The sequence below is a fragment of the Rhizophagus irregularis genome, chromosome 11, assembly GCF_026210795.1.
Source record: "Rhizophagus irregularis chromosome 11, complete sequence".
NCBI classification, from domain to species: Eukaryota; Fungi; Glomeromycota; class Glomeromycetes; order Glomerales; family Glomeraceae; genus Rhizophagus; species Rhizophagus irregularis.
Genome location: NC_089439.1, coordinates 3,969,808 through 3,990,992, shown reverse-complemented (window position 1 = coordinate 3,990,992; position 21,185 = coordinate 3,969,808). Strand labels below are relative to the sequence as shown.

General features: G+C 26.9%; 8 protein-coding genes across 8 annotated transcripts; 4 read left to right on the top strand and 4 right to left on the bottom strand.

Moving 5' to 3' along the window:
• Positions 1 to 711: 711 nt before the first annotated feature.
• OCT59_003355 (uncharacterized protein) lies at positions 712 to 5,890 on the bottom strand (the record flags this gene model as incomplete). Its single annotated transcript, XM_025318075.2, has 15 exons — positions 5,387 to 5,890; positions 5,025 to 5,273; positions 4,658 to 4,939; positions 4,228 to 4,571; positions 3,950 to 4,150; positions 3,755 to 3,862; positions 3,504 to 3,682; positions 2,928 to 3,429; positions 2,161 to 2,850; positions 1,998 to 2,089; positions 1,835 to 1,914; positions 1,488 to 1,766; positions 1,075 to 1,391; positions 930 to 990; positions 712 to 848 (listed from the first exon to the last, which is right to left on the bottom strand). The coding sequence occupies exons 1-15, from the start codon at positions 5,463 to 5,465 to the stop codon at positions 712 to 714; spliced, it is 3,600 nt and encodes a 1,199-aa protein (XP_025177004.2). The 5' UTR covers positions 5,466 to 5,890.
• Positions 5,891 to 5,914: 24 nt separating this feature from the next.
• Positions 5,915 to 8,242, top strand: OCT59_003354 (uncharacterized protein; the record flags this gene model as incomplete). The annotated part of the gene is made up of 2 exons (XM_025330423.2): positions 5,915 to 6,170; positions 6,271 to 8,242. The coding sequence occupies 2 exons, from the start codon at positions 5,915 to 5,917 to the stop codon at positions 8,088 to 8,090; spliced, it is 2,076 nt and encodes a 691-aa protein (XP_025177005.1). The 3' UTR covers positions 8,091 to 8,242.
• Positions 8,243 to 8,699: 457 nt separating this feature from the next.
• OCT59_003353 (uncharacterized protein) lies at positions 8,700 to 9,523 on the top strand. The gene has a single exon (XM_025318076.2). The coding sequence runs from the start codon at positions 8,794 to 8,796 to the stop codon at positions 9,370 to 9,372; it is 579 nt and encodes a 192-aa protein (XP_025177006.1). The 5' UTR covers positions 8,700 to 8,793; the 3' UTR covers positions 9,373 to 9,523.
• OCT59_003352 (uncharacterized protein) lies at positions 9,395 to 10,374 on the bottom strand. Its single transcript, XM_025326250.2, has one exon. It carries the CDS (start codon positions 10,314 to 10,316, stop codon positions 9,657 to 9,659), a length of 660 nt encoding a protein of 219 aa, XP_025177007.1. The 5' UTR covers positions 10,317 to 10,374; the 3' UTR covers positions 9,395 to 9,656.
• Positions 10,375 to 11,114: 740 nt separating this feature from the next.
• OCT59_003351 (uncharacterized protein) lies at positions 11,115 to 11,632 on the bottom strand (the record flags this gene model as incomplete). Its single annotated transcript, XM_066145558.1, has 2 exons — positions 11,115 to 11,291; positions 11,366 to 11,632. The coding sequence occupies 2 exons, from the start codon at positions 11,630 to 11,632 to the stop codon at positions 11,115 to 11,117; spliced, it is 444 nt and encodes a 147-aa protein (XP_065996269.1).
• A 448-nt stretch (positions 11,633 to 12,080) lies between these two features.
• Positions 12,081 to 13,194, bottom strand: OCT59_003350 (uncharacterized protein; the record flags this gene model as incomplete). Its single annotated transcript, XM_025330424.2, has 4 exons — positions 12,081 to 12,552; positions 12,652 to 12,752; positions 12,834 to 12,935; positions 13,047 to 13,194. The coding sequence occupies 4 exons, from the start codon at positions 13,192 to 13,194 to the stop codon at positions 12,190 to 12,192; spliced, it is 714 nt and encodes a 237-aa protein (XP_025177008.1). The 3' UTR covers positions 12,081 to 12,189.
• A 3,429-nt stretch (positions 13,195 to 16,623) lies between these two features.
• Positions 16,624 to 16,911, top strand: OCT59_003349 (uncharacterized protein; the record flags this gene model as incomplete). The annotated part of the gene is made up of 1 exon (XM_066145557.1): positions 16,624 to 16,911. One exon carries the CDS (start codon positions 16,624 to 16,626, stop codon positions 16,909 to 16,911), a length of 288 nt encoding a protein of 95 aa, XP_065996268.1.
• Positions 16,912 to 19,255: 2,344 nt separating this feature from the next.
• Positions 19,256 to 21,087, top strand: OCT59_003348 (uncharacterized protein). Its single transcript, XM_025308551.2, has one exon. The coding sequence runs from the start codon at positions 19,344 to 19,346 to the stop codon at positions 21,021 to 21,023; it is 1,680 nt and encodes a 559-aa protein (XP_025177010.1). The 5' UTR covers positions 19,256 to 19,343; the 3' UTR covers positions 21,024 to 21,087.
• The last annotated feature ends 98 nt before the right edge of the window (positions 21,088 to 21,185 follow it).

Genomic DNA, 21,185 nt, shown 5'->3' with positions numbered 1-21,185 from the left:
GGTACGTTACAAATGAATGGTTTCTTATTTGAATGAGTTATAATATTATTTATTAAATAACTTCGCTTTCAAAATTTTTTTTTTTTACAATTTGGAAATGCCACAATTATAATTTTCTCGTTGCAATAGATCAATCAAGAATTATTCTAGTAACGTGAAGAATCAGTAATAAAAATCTTCAGTATCACTTTAACTAACAGTGAATCGGTGATTAAAAATTAATTTTTTTTAATCGAATCTAACCCGATCAGATCGATCAGATTTCATGTGGTTGATCTAGTCAATAAAAAAATCTCGATAAATTTTTTAAAAAGACTAGGACTTTATTAGAGTAGATTGAGAAAATGATTGGTTAAAAAAGTTATAGTTAGATATAAAAATTTAAAAAATTTCCACGTGTATTCCGAATTATAGGTGTGGTCCAGCCACATTTAGCGGGACTTTTATTATGGTAATTAATTGTTAAAGAACCATCTATTATTTCTGTCGATTTCTTTTTTATTTTCTTTATTTCTTTATTTATTTTTTTATGTCGATATGAAAAATTGCAACAAAAATATAAAATTTTACAAATGTCATTATTTGATTACTTATTTTTAAAAAGTAACAACAATAAAATATATACAATTATCCTTCTGATAAAAAAAAAATTATAAAAGTAATTATTCTAGCAAGTAATTATAATTATTAAAGAATAAAATATTTTAAGATTTATCTTCTTGAATCTCTAATCTTTCTTCCAAATGCTTTACCAATTTCAGTAATAGCAATTTGAATGACGCAACATATTAAAATTTTAACCCAACCAATAGCTGGAACAGGGGCAAGTTCTAACCATGTATTAATTCCTATAAAATGACATTTAATTAGTTAAATGATATCATAATATCAACATTTTAGAATCGCTATTTTTAGAATCGCTATTTTACCTGGAACATATACACCTATAAGCATCGCAACGAACGATCCAATTACGGAACCAACCATCCACTGTAAAATAATCAATTAGTAAATTTATAGTGATATATATTTACATTAAAGAAAATATAGAAATTTCAAAAATTATTTACGTACTTTATTACCAAATATACCTGTTTTAAATATACTTTCATATAATGTTCTAGATAAGAAGCCTTGAAGAAGTTGCATTGTTGTTAATGTAGAAAATGCTAATGACATTGCATCTTTCTTTTTCATGTTCGACCCGAGATTGTTATTTATTGAAAGCATATAAATTCCAAATGGTAATAGTGCCATAGTAAACGCTTGCACAAGCAGTATTGCCGTTGCATATTTACCAAGCACAGGTGCCTTGGGATTTCTTGGTTTACGTTGCATAATATCCTTTTCTGCTGGTTCAACACCAAGTGAAATGGCGGGTGGAACATCAGCTGTTTAGCGTAATAAGAAATAGATATATAGATCGTTATTAATAAACATGAAGGTTAAACCATTTATCATAGTGAATTATAAATAAAGTATAATACCAATTATATTAGCCCACAAAATCATTATTGTTGAGAACGGTAATGGAATGTCTATCGCAGTACAAACGAGCATCAGGACAATTTCAGCTCCATTACAACTTAGAAGATATACAATAAACTTGAGAATATTGTCAAAAACTTGTCGACCCTCTTCAACAGCAGCGACAATTGTTGAAAAATCATCATTGGCTAAAACAATATCTGCTGCTTGTTTCGTGATTTCTGTACCACTAATTCCCATTGCAACACCCACATCTGCAGCCTTTATCGCGGGGGCATCTATCAAATTAATTTGAATTTTAAAAAAGTGTATTATAAATATCATTTTTATCTTATTTGATTATTACCATTTACACCGTCACCAGTCATAGCTACTGAATTTCCCATATTTTGTAATGCTTTAACAATTTTAAGTTTATTGTCAGGACTATAAAGAAAAGAAATTTTTTTTTTTAGAAAATTATTCTTGTTTCAAAAAATAAAAAAAAAAGATTATTTATGCAATAATACCTGACACGAGCAAAAACACTTGGGAATGGATCTAATTCTGTAATCGCTTCATCCGATAAAAGGTCCAACTCAGCGCCACGAATTGCGCGATTCTAAAAAAAAATATATTTTATAAGTATGATCTTATGAGGAAAAAACGCAAAAATTTTAATAAATCACGCACCGAATTAGGTACATCGGGTTCAATGATACCAATATCAGTTGCTATTGCTGTTGCAGTAGCAACATGGTCACCAGTTATCATGACAACTTTAATACCGGCTTTCTTACACCTATAAATAGATTCTGCAACTGTCTTCTTAGGTGGATCAATTAAACCAATTAACCCAACAAATGTCAAATTATCTTCTGCAAATAATGGATTAGCATTAGGTGATGAGGGGGAATTTTCTTCAGACTCATTATTTATATCTACGTCTATCGTATCTTCCGCAGAAGCAGTCAACGGAAAACCATCAACAGTTACAGATTTAAGAGCTAATCCAAGAACTCTTAATCCCTTTGATGCCATTCTTGAACTTTGTTCAGATACAAGATCGACAAAATCATCATTCAATTCTTCATGTCGACACTCATCTTTTTGCTCAAGGATCACGTCAAACGGTTCAATGGGATTTAAAGATCTAACATATGGTAAACGATGTGTACATTTGCGAAGTAATTCTTCTGGAGCTCCTTTCGCAAATACAAGATGTGTTGGTTTTAAACGTTCAGAGGTTGTAATTTTATATACGACACTCATAAGTTTTCTCTCACTATCAAAAGGTTTCTCATAAACTTTGGTAAAACCATGTTCCTTCTCCCAATAGTTTTTAGTAAAACCACCTTTTTGAGCTGCAAGAACCAAAGCAACCTAGATAAATAGTTTCAAAAAAAGAAATTTTAACCATGTTTTTTCATAATCATATAATTTAAATTTTTAATTCTTACTTCAGTAGGATCCCCAACGCCTTTCCATTCACCATCTTTTTCATCGTCTTTTGTCACAGAAGAATTATTACAGAGACAAGAAACCATTAATGCCGCTACCATATGAGCAGGAGAATTTAAAGAATTTTTCGGTATTTCCTGAGGTTTTATTGGGGACTTTTCAGATAAAACCAATGATTGTGAGGATGTTTGACTTTTCCTAAGAACGCTTTGTCGATATTCATGTGGGAAGAGTAAAACACCACCCATATTTGGATCTAACGAGGTTGGCTCGGTGAAAGAGTACAATGAATCATCAGCTGTCCACAATTCGCTAGGGCCCATTTTTCCTTCGGTAAGAGTGCCTGTTTTATCAGAACAAATAACGGTAACACTACCTAAAGTTTCAACTGATGGCAATGTTCTAACGATAGCACTACGTTTAGCCATTCGACGAACACCAACAGCCATTGTCACCGTTGTTACTGCTACTAAACCTTCGGGGATAACGGAGACAGCTAGACTTAAAAATAAAAAAAAAGTTTAACTTTTAAAATATAGAAACAAAAATGGTAATTTGATAAAAATATCACATACGTAATGCCAATATTAATCATATATTTTACTTCATGATGATATAAAACCCCAATTACAATAATCAAGGCACACAAAAAGACTGCAAGAGCAACGAGCCATATCCCAAGTCTAGCCAGCTTGCGTTGAATTGGAGTTGTGGTTTTTTTTGCTGACGTGATAGCAGCACTTATTTTGCCAATCTATATATAATAAACTATATTAAAAAAGATAATTAAAAATTTCAGCCTTTTTATATATTAATTATTTCTTACTTCAGTGTCATTTCCTGTACGAACAACGAGTCCCTTGCCTCGTCCTTTTGCAACAACTGTAGACATAAATGCATTGCCTTTACAATCACCTAAGGGAAGATTTCTCGTCTATAATTTATCACCCATTTAAGTAATTTAAATTGATAAATATGAATTGAAATTGAATCAACTTATATTATTTAAATAAATACATACACTTGTCAAAATCTTCTTAGTAGATTTTGATACAGGAAGACTTTCTCCAGTTAAAATAGATTCGATAACTTCAAGGCGGGAACATTCAACAATTCTTAAATCAGCTGGAATAGCATCACCTTCCTCAAGGACAACAATATCACCTGGGACAAGTTGAGAGGAATCAACAATTATTTGCTCACCATCACGAATTACTTGGGCCTTTATTATATAATCTTTCGTTAAAAAAATAAATATTTGATCACGTGATAAATTTTACTTTAAACAAATATTCTCACCTTTGGTACTGATAACTTTTCCAATGCCGCCAACGCCTTATTTGCCTTATACTCTTGTGTAAACCCTATTATGGTGTTAAGTACAATTACGAATAATAAAACACCCATTCCTTTGAAGTCTTTTTCTGCTGCGGTTACAACTGTTGCAATCAATAAAATTATAACCATAAAATCTTTTAATTGATTAAATATCATCCTAAATATCGAAGTTTTTGGTGGTTCTGGAAGTATATTGGGACTATAATGTTCCAATAATCCCTCAATGGAAGTTGAATGTAGACCATCCGTAAGAGAAGTACGAAACATTTTCAATACTCGAGTGACATCACGATCAAAATACAAAGCTAAAATACATGTAATACAAATAATCAATAACTTAAAAAATAGATTAGGTTTCATTTTTTAAACAAGATTTAATTAATTTACTTACAAGGTGGAGGTAAAGCAACCCCTTGGAGTGGTGGCATTTTAGGTTTTTTAATTGTATCCGTAAATTCTTTCATAACTTTTTCTACGTCACTTTGTTCATCAACTTTAACCAATTCACGCCAGTCTGAAAATTGAGAGAACCATTCCGTTAACATATAAATAATGGCAACGGCTGCTTGTTTTACTTCTGGATCCGCGTCCTTGCGGCATCTACGATGAAGTCTGAGTGCATTATATAGATCGGATAAACTTCTTTCACCAACGGCTATTCGAAATTCTTCCACTATAAAATTATGACATTTTGTTGATCATCGAGCGTATAACAATTTAAATATTAATAATTGAAATTAAATATTTTTAATAATTACCTTCTTCAAGAAATTCACCGAAAAGGATAAAAGCCTCGTTGGCTTCCGGCGTCATTTTGCGTTTAAGTAAACCTCCTTCTGAATGAGCCATGTTTAATAATAAACCTTCACATAATCGTTTCATTAGGTCGAAATCTAAATTTGGAAGTCTACCGCCCTTAAGGCGATAGTCCATTACATAACGTAACCCGGCTAACACATCTTCGAGAGAGAGTTGTAAATTGTGTTTAACTCCGAAAAGGTCATTTACTATGATTTTATAGATTAAATGTCGATCATTTTATTTAATTATTATATGGTAATACACAAATAACACAATACACAAAAAAATTTACAATAAATAATAAATAATAAATAACAACCATGTATATCAATTTGATGTTCGATTGAAGCTTTACCATCACGAATAGATTGTAATTCAAGCGTTAAATCTCTAGACATTGTTGTATTGATTTTTAGCAGCACATCAGCTTGCTTTTATAGATTCGAAAAATGGGGTTGTACCAGATTTATCAGGAAGCGCCAGATGTGGTAATGAGCATAAATTATTACATCATTTAGTTAATTGGGTTAATCTTATGTACGTTAGAAAAATAGAAAGTACCCAAATTCCAAACTTGAATAATAATTCTAGATTTCGTTTTATATCTCTTATTGGTTAGTCACGATTTACACTGATTTTCATAGGTACGACGATAAAATAAATTGGATTTCCATATTAAACATCACTTTAAAAAAAAACCTCCCATTCTTTTTTAAAATAAATAATTTTTTATAGTTTTTTTCTCAATATTTCTGTATTTGGTCTTATTTTATTTATTTTATTAAAAAAGAATATACTATTAAAATAAATTAATATAAAATTTAAAAAAAATAATAATAATAATAATATGAAACCTTTGAAAGCTAGAACACGATCAGTTTCACCAAGTATTCGTGTACCATCTGAACATAATCCTTTAAAATCTTCATTTGCGAATAGGTCCTCTTTTTTTAAGCGTACCGTTAATAAAATATCATCTTTATTTGAAAAAAGAAGATATAAACCTATTATATTTTTTATTTTATTAATTTTTTGTCTTGCTTTATTTCATACTATTTTAAGTCCAATATTCCCTGGAGGGGAATATCACCAACTTTTAATAGGTAAGAGTATTATATAATATTTTAAAAAAATATTTTTATTTATATGTATATAATATATATTACATATAAATATATATTAAATAAATTTAAATTTTTATAGAAAAACAGAAATATGATTCGATACCATATATTGGATTAGATCAAAATATACCAGCTGAATTGATAGAAGGTACAACAATTTATCACGTTAGTAAAGAATTTGGACCAGCAACATTGAGTAATGTGGGTCAAGTAGTAACAAGTTTGGCATCATCACAAGCGAATAATGGTTCACTTGATGTGAATGTGATAATACCTTATTATTCTTTTATAAAGAGATTATATAGGTTACAAAAATTTGCTCAACTAGAAGTACAAATTCGTGATAGTCATCAAAAATGGAAACCTGTAAAATTTTTTGTTCACAGATTTTTGTGGAATATTACGAGTAATCCAGATGATCCAAATGGTAAGATCACGAACCTTTCGGAACCTCGTTCGGTTCAAGTTTACTTAATTGGATCACCAAAAGGCGTATTTCCTCTTGATTTATCTTTTATAGCTGATGATGCTACGGGAATTTATTCTTCACGATATCCATTATCACAAGATTGGCAAGATATATTTTTTTGTAAGGCAGCTGCTGAACTGATTACATATCTTAATACGGATATCGATACACCACTTTTTGATTTAAAGGAAGCTAGAGGTGTAGATGTTGTGCACCTTCATGGATCACCAAATGCTCTTGTAATTGAATTTATGAAATCATTATATGTAGGAGGAAAATTTAAAATGGCACCACCATCAATTGTTTATACTATACATGATCATCTTAAAGAACATTTATATTCAAATTCGATCGTTAATGTACAGAAATTTATAGAATTAAAAAATTATCCTAAAGTAAGATCACAATATTTTAATGGGCGTCAATTGTATACATCAGCAATTGGAATCGATCAAGCACAAATGGTAACTTTTACTTCCAAAATTATCGCTCAAGAAATGGTTGAAGACTCGATGGATTTCTATGCAAAAGAACTTATAATACCAAGTATTCTTAAAAGAGCTATTAAAGGAGAGTGGATTGGTATCTCAAATGGACTTGATTTTAATTTATATAATCCATTTAATGATATACTGTTAGTAGAAACCAATTCGAATTTTCCAAAAAACATTCACAATTTTGATCCAGCTCTTTTATATGCCGAATCAATAGAAAATTCTACACAATCACTTATTACCACATCAAAATTTAACGCAAAACTTCATTTAGTCAGAGAAGGATTACTATTAAAGGAAGATTTAAATCGTACAATAGTTTTATTTATTGGAAATTTTCAGTACACTAAAGGATTAGAATTTTTCCAAGCGGCGATAGATCTTTTAGTATCAAAAAATATTAAATTTATAATTATGGAAGATAGTGGTTTTCCTATAAGTTCATTAAAACATCTTGTAAACTATTATCCCAATAATCTTGTAATTATAGACGATGTAGATTTTAAATTGAGTTGGGGAAATTTATATAGAACAGCAGCAGATATATTATTTGTACCAAGTAAAACGGAAAGTTTTGGGTTAATGGCAGCAGCTGAAGGATTATTATTTGGAAGTCCAATAGTTAGTATTGGATCCGAAAAATTAAAAGAATATTTAGTTAATAAGACAAATATGAATAATTATAATTCTTATTTATATAATTTAAAAGATGAAAATAATTCCGAACTTTCAATTAACGAAATGAAAATAGCATTAAATAATTCTGTAGATGATATGATAAGATTAAATAATAATCCTATAGAAAAAGAAATTTTTATTAGAAAAATAATTAAAGATGCATTAAAATTAGGATGGAATAGACCTGGTGGACCTATTGAAGAATATATTAAAGTTTATCGAACGGCTTTACTAAAATTAAGAAAAAAACTTAATTAAAAAAAGAATTTTATTATTTACAAAAACTTCTATTATGTATAACTTAATAATAATTTATATATAGATTTAATATTATATTTGTAATTTTATTAATTTTATTTAATATATTTATATAATAAAATACGGAGGGTAATCCGATGTAATCGTGCCTCAGATCAGGTTCATGTGGCGGGTCATATAATTATTACATGAAATTAAAGTTTCAAATTATTACTATTATTACCGAATTACGGCGCGGTGGTCGTACAATTGATACAATGATGCATCGGCATGTCAGTAAAAATTTTAATTTTAAAAAAAAAACTGTATTCCGGAGAAATATTTAATATTATACTACTTTTTGATAAATTTTTTTGACGAATAAAAGTTATTTCCTTCAAATAGTAAATAAGCCAACCTAAATATGGTTAAAAACTAATAAATTGGGTAACACTATCATCGTCATTATAATCGCATGATTCGCATGATTCGGCAATAAAAAAAAAACGGGTAGTACCACCTTTCATTACATTAGTATTACGTTGTTGATCTTATTTTTTTACTAAAAAAAGTTCGTAAATCTTTTTTTTCATACTTTATAATTTGAGATTTTTTCCGTAAAAAAAAAAAGGACCAAATATATATAATTTTTTTTTAAACTCTTTGGATAATTAACTATAATAATCTTAATAAATAATTTTCAAACCGTGATTTTCTTTTTTAAATGAATCCAAAAGGAGCTGATTTAAGACGGTTCGTTGAACGTTTTGTACAAGTTTACCAAGCTCCAAACGAACATCAAGAAAGAAATTTTTTAATCATATTAAAATCAAATATATTACCAGGACAAGAATTATGGTTATCATATAAACGTAGAACAGCAACTACAGCATCACCTTTTAATGAAGAATTATCATTAAAAGTATGGGATGAAGCACCAACTTCAGCATGTGGTATGGATGCTTTTGTTACTTTATTAACAAGTGTTTCTTATAATCTTCAAACATTTGAATGTTTAGCAGAAATACTTACACCTACAAGAGAATTAGTTATGAGATGGATGGCACCTTATTTACATAGACATAATAAATATGATTTTGAAGATGATATTTGGTTATGTGATCCTTGGGGAAGTGGGTATTGGACTGAAGATACAAGAGAACTTAATCTTAGAAGAGATATGATTCATTGTTTAGATATTATTAGACAATTTAATGGTAGGGAAGATGTTATTTCTGAAGCTTTGGGAATTTTGGAGGAAAAGGATGTTTCAGTATATTTAAAAGCTTATTGTCAAGGATAAATAATTCGGGTTGAGAATAAATATAGATGAAAGTACAATTTTTTTTTTTACTTTTTTTTTAATAATAATAATAATATTATTATAATAAATGCTATAAAAGACAATTAAACACTTTACTAATAAACGCGATTTTCCATAAATGAGGCGCAGTAACAAATTTCGACTAAATCGACTAAATCGACTAAATTGACTAAATTTACTTAATTGACTAAATTGACAACTAAATGTACTAAATTTAGATAAATTGAACCCTATTAATTAAAGTTACCCATTAAAAATTCCCGTCATTTAATCATTTTTTCTAATTCATAAACAATATTATCAACTATATAATCCCTATTATCATAAGTAACCTCCCAAATTATAAGATTTTTATTTATATCTTTTGATTCACAAAAATTTCCAAATCCAGCTTTATTTCTAATCTCTTTAGCTAAACCATCATGATTCATCGCAACAGTACCAATAACAAAAATATTTTCATTTCCTTTACTATCATTATCTTTTAATACTAAATTTCTAACAATTTCATTAAAATCATTTGAAAAACATTCCATTTTACCAACTTCATCAATTATGATCACATCTAATTTATTTTTTTCAATCTTTTTCTCCTTATTATGAATAGTAGTAGTAATTGAAGGTATAGCTAACCTTTCAAATTCTTTTAAATTAATTATATAATTTCCAACTTTTGGTGTATTATTATCAGGAGGATTTCCTATCCAATACTCTTTTTTACGTGAAAGTACACCTTTTTGTCCATCGATTGTGATTATGTCAAATCCTATCCTAAAATTATTTGGTTCTTTTGATACTTCAGATGTATAAAAACCATGAGTTGAAATTGTTTCCGAATAAGTAGTTTGTAAATATTTTATCAAATTTCTAATTATAGTAGATTTACCAACTCTGGGTTTTCCTGTTAAGAAAAGGGATGGCATATTTTTTTCTTTTTCTTTTTTCTTTAATAGTAAAAGAAAAAGAAAGTATAAAGTAAACAAAATGAAAATTGAATGAAATTAGAATTACTTTTTATAGGTTAACTTGTGTAACTTTGAGCACATGCCTAAGTTAAATCGATTGATCGAGGGATATTTCCTAAAAGGAATATATAAGATATATTTATTAGTAATTTAGTATATTATGTATATTATGTATATTATATATCGAAGATTTACAATACTTTGTTGAAAATTGTAGATATTAAAAAATATGAAAATGAAGAAATAAAAAAAAAAGAGATCTTATATTAATATATTAATAAAATAAGAGAATTATTAAGATCATATGATATTTTCAATAATTAAAAAATGAAAAACAAATGATCCCATAATCATTATTGATTTATTGATTATAATAACTTTATATCATGTTTACATAATTATATAAAAATTTCGTTTCATCACCTTTATCACCTAGTAAATTATCACGGTTCAAAAACTTTATCGATTATTATTATGATTTTTTTCTTTCGCCCAGTTAAAAATAATAATCATAAAATGATCATGATTTAAAAGAATCGATAAAATTATTTATATCACAATAATCACATTTTGTAAAAAAAAAAAAAGGAAAAAAGGTTTTGTTTTAAGCAAAAATAATTTTTTTTATGTACATATATTACACAAATATTCAAATATTTCAACAAATATCAAATATAAACGCGTATATGAATGATTCAAACATTTACAACAAAATATTTACAATCATGTAAGAATCAATCATTTTAAATAACATATTTACAATTTAACATTTTCATCATCACAATAAACGTGAACGCGAATTCCTTTGACTAACGTTACACGATTAGAAGGGAGGTTACTGGAAGTTGAGGGTTCCTTTGATTTGATTTTATCCATTTTATCCTTGGATAGTTGATCAATAATACGTTTCTTGACACGATTATACATTGTCTTCTAATAATGATAATAAAAATTTTAATAAATTTTTAATATGAAAAGAATAAAAAAAAAAATGATTATAATGTCACCTTTTTTTGTTTCTTGGAATCATCATAATTATCCATAGATTCAGGATCATTCATAACTTCATTTTGAGTAGTTTCCATATCAAATGAATACAAATCAACTCTTGGATTACTAAATATTAAATCAAAATCAAGTGGTACGTCTTCTTCCGAACAATCATCTCTATTTACAACCTCTTTAAATTCTTTTTTCGTCTTGTCTATAAAAGACTCAACTTTACTTGGAAGTAAACGAAGGTGAAGATTAAGTAAAGAAAGTTTCGCCGACATATTTATTCGTTTTTTTTTTTTATAATTTTTTGGGGGGAGAGTATAAATCGCCACTTTTTATATGAGGAAAAAGATATAAAACACGGAAGATGTGTAAAAAAAAAAAAAAATTTTTTTTTAAAAAAAAAAGGAAGGGTAATAGAAAACGTGAAGAATTTATCGTGTAACGGTTACGTTTTTAAGCACGATATTTTGTTTACTTGAAAAGAAACTTTCATTGAGCTTTGACGTAAAAATAAGATTTATTTTAATTTGATCTGTATATAGAAAGTTAAATGAGAATTTTTTTTAGTCTTAAACTACTTTAATTTTTTTTCTCTCGAAGCTTTATGATAGATCAATTCACCATTGTCAAAAAAAAAAAGAAAAAAAAGAAAAAAAGATAATCATCATTTTTACACAATAAATTTTACTATTTTAAAGTTTCATCACGTGTATTTTTTATTTCGTCACTTAACTGACAACTTTCATATGATTTATTCTTTTATACCATTAATACTTATAAAAATTAATTATTATATGATAATACAAATAAAAGATATATATATTTTTAGTCATTATTCATCATTATCAATAATTTTAACGTCATCAGCGTCATCAACGTCATCGTTATCAGATTTAATCAATGATTTTAATTCTTTTGCAAATTCTTTCTTCTCATCATAACGAAAAGAACTATTTAAACCTCCAGTTGATGGTAATAAATAAATCTTTGTAAAACCATTTTCATCAATCCAATCAATTTTATCATCATTTTTAAATCCAAATTCATATTTTTTATTAATTGCCACATCATTTTTAATTGACATAAAAGTGGCAAATCCATCTTTTCCATTAAAACAAATGAATTTTGGTTTGTATTTTCTTATTTTTTCAATAAAAGTTTCGATTTCTTCTCTAATCTCTTCTTTAGGATCAATCTATTAAAAATAATGAATATCAAATTATCAAAATTATCAGTTATCAGGTATATCAGATATCAGAGATCGAAAGATAAGATAATTAAAAAGATAATTTACAAGATTCTTTTGAGTGAATTTGGTACGAATATTCATCAATCCAATCTTATAATTTAACAATGATCCATCTTCTTCAGGCTTAAGTTTTCTTTCAGTAAATCCTTAAAAAAAAGAAAAACGGAAGAAATGAAATTTTTCAAAGTTTGAAATTAAAAGCATTTTGAAAGTTCGCAATATCTTACCACTTTCATGCAATAATTTATAAAACTGATTACTTGAACTACAATAATAATGCTCCTTCCTCGCGGCATTCTTACAAGATGGGACTACTCCAACAAAGATTACTATAAAAATGATCAATTATAAGGTCAAACACATGAGTATGTATGTATGTATGTATGTATATGTATATGTATATGTATATGTATATGTATATATGAATATGTATAAGTTACCATCTAAATTGTGATCTATGATGTCAGAAACTCCCTTAACATCTTTATCGTTAGTATTAGAAGTCTTATTGGACTTTTCAATGCCTTGAATGGAATTTTTAGATTTTCGATGAGTGGTAATTCTTTTGGAAGATTTACATCTACCCATTTTTATTTAATTTACGTGAAAGGATTTTTTTAAAATTCGCGTTTTTTTATATATATTTCCGATTCAAAACAAAATAAAAAATTATTATATATATTTTTTATATCCTTTTTTTTTAAAAAAAAAAAAAAAATTAAAAATATTTTGATTTTTCAAAGGCTATTTATTAAATAAAATGATTTGTCTCTCTTCGTCTCATTTTCTTCATTCTTACATATTAAGATATGATAGACATGATCAACCTAAATATTTTTATGTAAGGATATTCATATGAATATTATAATTTTGTATTGTAATGAAAAAAAAAAAAAAAAAGTAGTACAATATTTAACTGGAAATAAACCTGAAAGGTTTACACAATTATTATTAACGTTTACAAAGAAAAAAATAAAGAGGAAATATCTATGAATTTTATGATGCGGAAAAACTACTTTGGAAGGTCATATGATTATAAAAAAATTTCTCACGAACTACAAATGGTGTTACAATATTCCTATTTTTGATAACCTGTTTTAGTGGTTACAAGTCAAATGAGTAAATTACCCACTCTTTCACTCTTTTTTCTTATATATAAATACTTTTTTCATTAAAAAAAAAATTTTTTCTCTTTTTTTTTTTTTTTTATGGGGGAAAAAAAAATGTCTTTTGTACGAGTAAGTTATAATTATTATATTTATTTGTTTATAATTTTTATTTTTATTTTATTTATTATTACTATTATTATTATTATTATTATTATTTTTTTTTTTAAAAAAAAAGTGTCATTATTTGTTCAATGGAATTATTTGTTAATATATTATTTTTATTTATTTGTTATTATATAATCTTCCTTTTTTAGAAAAAGCAAGATATCTTTGGTTTAACTTTGAATGATTCAATATGGAAAAATCAAGAGAAACCTTCTTTACGATCAAATAATTCGAATGATTCTATTAAAAGGATGGTATCTCCTGAAAATGGTTCTCCCGTTAAACTTGATAACTCTTGTTTTCAATATGGATTTCCTTCATTATTTGAATTGAATCAAATTTATTCTTATCGTCAAACTTTTGATTCTTCTAATCAAAAAGAAATGAGAGAAATTAATCGAGGATTTTCATATTTAGGAATCAATCATATACATGAGAATTCTATTCTTAAAAAAGATACGACTGAGAGATTTCATGGGAACAACCAATTTTATTCATTATTTCATTATGATCTCTTGTTTAATAGGATCAACAAAAAAGAAAAGTTAGTATCCCAAAATCGTTCTTGTTGTCCTTTTATTGATCTTACAAAATCATCATGTGAAATTCAACGACAAAATGATTCCATTATCACCAAAAAGGATGATGAATTCTCTTATGTACGTTCTATTCCCAAAAAATCTTCATTAGAATTTAATAATTCTTTGAAGAATGTAAATAATAATTTGATGTTGAATAAATTTGAGAATAGAAGATTGAACGTACAAAACGTACAAAACGTACAAAACGTACAAAACATACCGAGCAAAGATGTTTCGACTAAACCTGTTGATGATCAAAATAAGTTTACCAAACTTAGGAATCTTTCGATTCCTTTAGAGGATAAACCTTTGGATGGAGATTTACCTAATGTATCTAATATACCTAATGTCAGTAATGTTTCCATACATAATGTAACCTTACTTAATATGTCCATACCTAAGGAAGAATCCGTTCATCATCATTTTAATATTAATAATAATAACGAAAGATTGTCCGATTATAAATTTAAGTCGAAATCTTCAACTTTGACTGTGGAAAGAGTTCAAAAAATTTTAGAATTTTATCATTCAGCTTCTAAGGATTTTACGAAAATACAAGATAATAATGATTATTCTTCAAATGATGAGAGGGATTCTTTTAATCACGTTGATTTTTTTGATATTAGTAATGTTAAATTATTAAAATGTACTCAATGTGATAAGGAATTTTCTGATATAAATTCTAGGGAGAAACATATTAAAAATGATCATAAGTTTATTTACAAGTTAAGCAATAGAGTTTCATTCCATACGAATAAAGTACAACTTCATGATGAAAAAGTTCATGATAATTATATTAAGAAGAAACCGAAAAGGAGGACTTCAAGACAAACGAAAAGAAAAAGAAATCCTGGTACCGTTCGTACTTATTCCTGTTGTGGACAAATATTTAAGACAGGAAGAGAATTTGGTATACATAAAAGTACTCATAAATATATGAGTAATAATAGAAGAAATGTTAATAATACGAAAATTTAGTTCTTAAGATTTTATATAGGAAAATTATTGTTCTTAAGAAAATTTAGCTCTTAAGATTGTATATGGGAAAATAATTATTCTTTATGAATAAATTGTAATCAAATAATTGGTTACAATCATTAAAAATTTTATTAAGATTGTATGGGCATAATTATAAAATTACGTCAAATAATCGTTCTTAAAAATAAATTGTAATTCACAAATCATTTAAGCTCTTAAGATTGTATGAGAAAACTATATATATTGAATATCAAATAATCGTTCTTAAATATCCATTATTAAAAGTACAGAATAATTAAGAAATTTTTTTTTTTTATTGAAGTTAAAGCGAACTTAATAAAAATTACAATTTTTTGATCTTAATGTTGCGAATTTATGTTGCGTGCGGATTTTAACGGATTTGACGGATTTTAACGGATTTTATTGGATTTTATTGGATTTTATTGGATTTTATTGGATTTTATTGGATTTTATTAGGATTTATTGGGTTTAACGGATTTTATTGGATTCGATTGGATTTTATTGGATTTTAACGGATTTTATTGGGTTAAATCTTATTTTTTTTCTAACCATAAATAAATTTCATAATGAATAATGTAAACTTTTGGATACACAAGGATTACAAGGATTTTAACAATCATATCCTTTTTGACCAATTATATTGTAACTTAACTGATAGTAATCGAATGAGTAAAAAGGTTGACGAGGCCAAAAAAGGTCATCATCCAAGTAGTACGATCGAAAAGAAGAGAAAGGTAACTACTATTTTATAAGAGAAACATAATTATTCAATCGTATCATAATATATTCATATTAATTCAAGAAGATTTAATTTTAGTTAATTTTTTTAAAAAGTTCTTGCTTACTGAATTTTTCAAAAAGTAGTACGATCGAATAGGACTACTTTATAAGGGAACATATTTATGTAATTATTAATCGTATCAATCTTATTTAATCCTTTTGAAATGACAGCTAAAATTCTATCAATTAAAGTTTAGACTATAAAAATTTAATACATAATTTATTGTCACAATTATTTTCATAGTTACATTCATGCCACTCGGCCAAAAAATTGAATATAATGGAGTAATACATATTTCTGAACTAATCCATATGGAATTAATTTTATTTATTAGAAATAATAAAAAATTTTTTAGGAAAGGTAATGTTCATACGGAGAGAAAATGAAACCAACAAATTATTCAATGCAGAAACGCCGGTCTAACCAATTTAAATCATCTCGCACACAAAGCGTCTATCGTGCAACAAAAGATTCATCGTATAAAAGCAAACTTGCAATCAGTCGGGAAACCAGTCAAGCGGCGGCTCTTAGAACCGTCAGAGTTCACTTTAAGACCCTCTCTGGACATGGTGGCAGGAGATATCAAGATCAATGGATGAGAATGTTCGGGGAATGTTGGGCTACGTCAGTTATACGCGATCATATCAAAGTCTCAGGATCGACTTATTAATGTAAAACTTTATAAAATTATAAAGAATAGGAATACACTATAATTATATTGTTCTTGATCCATTTATATTGTATATTAGTATATAATGTGAAGGTCACATGTGTGTGGTCAAGTTTCATATTTTTGACTATAAATGTAACATTCCTTGGGACTATAGATCATTCCCAACAAAACCGCTTAAAAGGCGGCTGCTCTACCTTTGAGCTACATGTGTGAAAAAGTCATATAAACTTGAGACCGAATCAGGTGTGCACTTAAAGAGTACATAATGCGTGCATTTACCTATAAGTTTCGTTATAATAAGAACAAGGTATGTAAGGTTCATAATAATATTACTCAGATCTCAGTAGTTCATAATAGTATTACTCAGTTCTCAGGCGGTCAGGTCCAATACTGGAACTTATTTCTCTTATCACTTCGGATATTTCTCTCGATTTTCTATAGCATATCCGTTAGATAGCTTTATAAAGAACCTTTAGATCATGCTGGCCGATTCAACAACTGATAACTACTTAAAGTGATCAGAAAAACATGTGCGGTCCACTTTCCAATGATCCAACTAATATTACTCTACATATTTACAACTTGTACGAAACCTTCCAATAGAGACAACGAAATATCACGTTTCTATTTCATGAGTCGGAGAAGTTAGAATGAGTATTAGCGATTCTTCACCTAATCCTAATTAGCATTATAGATTTTAAGAAATTACAAAATAATTAAATCATAAAAGAGGAAAAATGCTTTTATATAGCCTTATAGCGCCCAGTTGTTTTCCTAGCATCATGGATTTTAAATTACAAAATAAAGAGGACAAATACTTTTATATAGCCTTATAGCGCCCAGTTGTTTTCCTAGCATCATGGATTTTAAATTACAAAATAATTAAATCATAATATTCTCTAGTAGTGTGAATTTTTTGCTTTCATATTCATTATACAGGTTGCAGACAACGATGGCCGGAACCTTTGTATTTACAATCTATGCTTTACAGCATCGAATTATCAAAGACTAAATAAAAGCGAAAGAATTTTTTGTAAGTTTTTATAAAAGCTAAGAATTTTCAACAAAGAAAAAAGAGAAAGTACATATCAATAGTATCGTGACCTGTATATTTGACCTCACATATCTGATATGATAAAACTATGTAAAAAGTTATTATAAATCTGAGGATTTATGGAAGTCACCTATGATAATGTAATATTCATGGATGTTTCTAAAAAGTATTCCAAGAAGAGACATTGACCAGTGTTGATTTTTCATCACTGTAAGACTCCCCACTATAGGGCTCTTTTCACTCGAAAACCGCAAATCAAACCAAAAGCATACTATGTAGACGAATCAACCTATATTTCCATAAGGTAAAAAGAATGAGATTACTAATCCACAATAATTATTTAGATGTCATGTAGACAACGCAACTAAAAAAACCGATTTTTGTCACTTTTAAAATTACGAAAGATTTCAATTTTTCAATGAGAATCCAAATAATTAATTCAACGTATTAATAGTGAAGTATTCCACATCATTGACAGAATGACAGATGGCCCATCACGCAAGACCAAACAGCTAACCCAATGCAAACGACTAACCCAATTCAAACTACAGAATTATGGATTTACACTTTAAACCCTTGAAAAATTTTAATAATCACAAATAAAAATAAAATTGCAAATCCAAATAATTTATTTAACATAGTAATATTGAAGTATTCCATATTATCTAAGGAAGTATTGTTTTAATGACCATTTTTTAATAATAATAATAATAATATACATTATCTAATTCATTAATACAATGAAATACGCTAACGAAACAACAAACAGATCAAAATCGTATTTATTGAATTGCTTTTTTGATTATCTTTGATACAACAAATTGGGATATAATGTTACACCAACGGACAAATTCTCTAAATATACCGAGCCACAATAAAACTATATTTATAATGTTCTAAACCGTATTTATATAATTATACAAATAATTGGCTCCTGCTAACGAAACCAAACCCCTGTTTATCTCGATCACAGAAAAAAAAAAAAAAATTTTAAACTATAATTATATATTCTCGGAACGATTAATAATAAAATTTTTTATTAAAGCCGAAAATATTATCTTTATATTATAAAGTATTGTATTATTAACAAAATTTGTCATGAATTAATTACCAAATTTAAAACCCTAGAACAAAGTAATGAGAACAAGGTAAAAACTTTAAATTTTTTTATTGGTTTAAATAGAAAAAAAAAAACCTGATATGTAACGTGTAATAGGTTCAATAAGTTAAATAATCGCATTCTTCTTTTTAGTTTCACCAAAATAAGCTTCTCGACTAATTTAAGTTGGCTTTCTTCCTTTTTTTTAAAAAAATTTTTTTTTCTTCTTCTTTCTTCTTCTTCTTCTTCTCTTTTCCTTTTATTTAAAGTAATAAAATGATACAGTTCCCACCGGAAATTCTTCAAAATATATTTAAAGAAGTTGGAAATTACACAGATTTATTTAATTGTTTATTGGTTAATAGATATTGGTGTACAAATATATTACCCATATTATGGGAAAACCCGTTAGAAAAAACATTTGGAAAAACTTATCGGGATAGAAATCTTAGAGCGATCAATATAATTGAAATATATGTTTCATGTCTCTCACAACAATCAAAATCTATTATTAGACAAAATGGATTAGAAAAAGTTAACATATTAAAAGAAAGTAACAATACACTTTTATGTAATTATATAATATATTTAAAGGGAATAGAATTTACAACATTATTTACGGCAGTAGCAAATTGGATTCGTAAAGTTATAATTGAACAAGAACAAGAGCAGCGACAACAACAACAACGGCAACAACAACAGCAGCAGCAACAACAACAACAACAACAACAATGGCAACAACAACAGCAGCAACAAAATCAACAGCAACAAGTTATGAAAAATTTTTTAAAAAAATATCAACATGTTTCTAATACACAATTAATTATTTATCAAGAATTAATTAAAATGATTGCCAAAAAAAGTTCAGTAAAACGATATAAATTAACAATACCGGAAGGAATTGGATCATTTTCTTACCTTGATTGTTTAAACGAAATTTTACCAGAAAGATCACATCTTGAATTATTAAAATTAACTACAAATAATTTTCATTCATTTTTTAATAAATTTAAAAATCTTTTTTATATTATTGATAAATTAATGATTAAATGTAAAGATGATGATGAAAATTTATCTAATTTTTTAAATACTTTACCAAAAATTCATTTCTTAAAAATTCGTTTAAACGATCAACAAATGCCAAATTTAACGAATGCTTTAAAAAATCTTTTAGAATCCAATTATGAAGATTTAACATATCTTTGGATTAAACAAGGTGGAACAATACCTTTAAATATTTTTTCTGAATGCAAGAATCTTTTAAATTTAAGGATAACAGATTCTCATATTCCTAATACAACAAAATCTTTTTGGTCATTAAATACTTTACAACCTTTTTCTAATGGTCCTGCATATACTCAACTTGTGGAATTTAGTTTATGTGTAGATACTAAAATAAATTTATATCATTTATCAAATATTATATTAAAAACAAATGGTAGTATTAAATATTTATGCTTAAAATGGGAAATTGAACAAGATCCTGAACATGCTCAATTATTATTTGAAATTATTTTATCTTCTTGTCCAAATTTAATTGATATTTTTATTTCTGTATCTCCTCATACTGTAAATTATTTAATTAATTTTTTGGAAAATTTTAAATATTTGGAAATTTTAGAAATTGATTCTTTGGTAAATAATTTAGATTTAAATATTTGGTTACCTAAAATTGCAAAAAAATTAACTACAAAATTATCTTTATTGGGTTTTTATTGTAAATTTATTTGTAATTTAAAAGAATTTAAAAATTTTCTTGATGATATTCCTATTTTACCTTATGATTTAAATGATTTATCTTCTTCTGCTGTTGGTTTAGAATTATATTTTCATAATGCTAATGAATGGTTGGGTCAAGATAAAATTGATTTATTAAGAGAATATGCTAGTATTGGAAAATTTCATACTAATGTTTGTGATTGGATAAAAAATATTGATGAATTTAACGATATTTAAAAAATTATGTCCTAATAAAAAAAAAAACATTTTTAAGGCCTGTTACCGGCCGAGGTAAAATAAATAATTTTATTATTATTATTAATACATGTACAGACAGTACAGTAAGCACAAATATACTGTATGTACGCGAAAATAATTTTATGACGTTATATCATGTGA

Excerpts from the sequence above, each read along its gene's own strand:
- OCT59_003353 (XM_025318076.2), top strand. The coding sequence starts at position 8,794 with ATGAATCCAAAAGGAGCTGATTTAAGACGGTTCGTTGAACGTTTTGTA.
- OCT59_003352 (XM_025326250.2), bottom strand. The coding sequence starts at position 10,316 with ATGCCATCCCTTTTCTTAACAGGAAAACCCAGAGTTGGTAAATCTACT.
- OCT59_003348 (XM_025308551.2), top strand. The coding sequence starts at position 19,344 with ATGATACAGTTCCCACCGGAAATTCTTCAAAATATATTTAAAGAAGTT.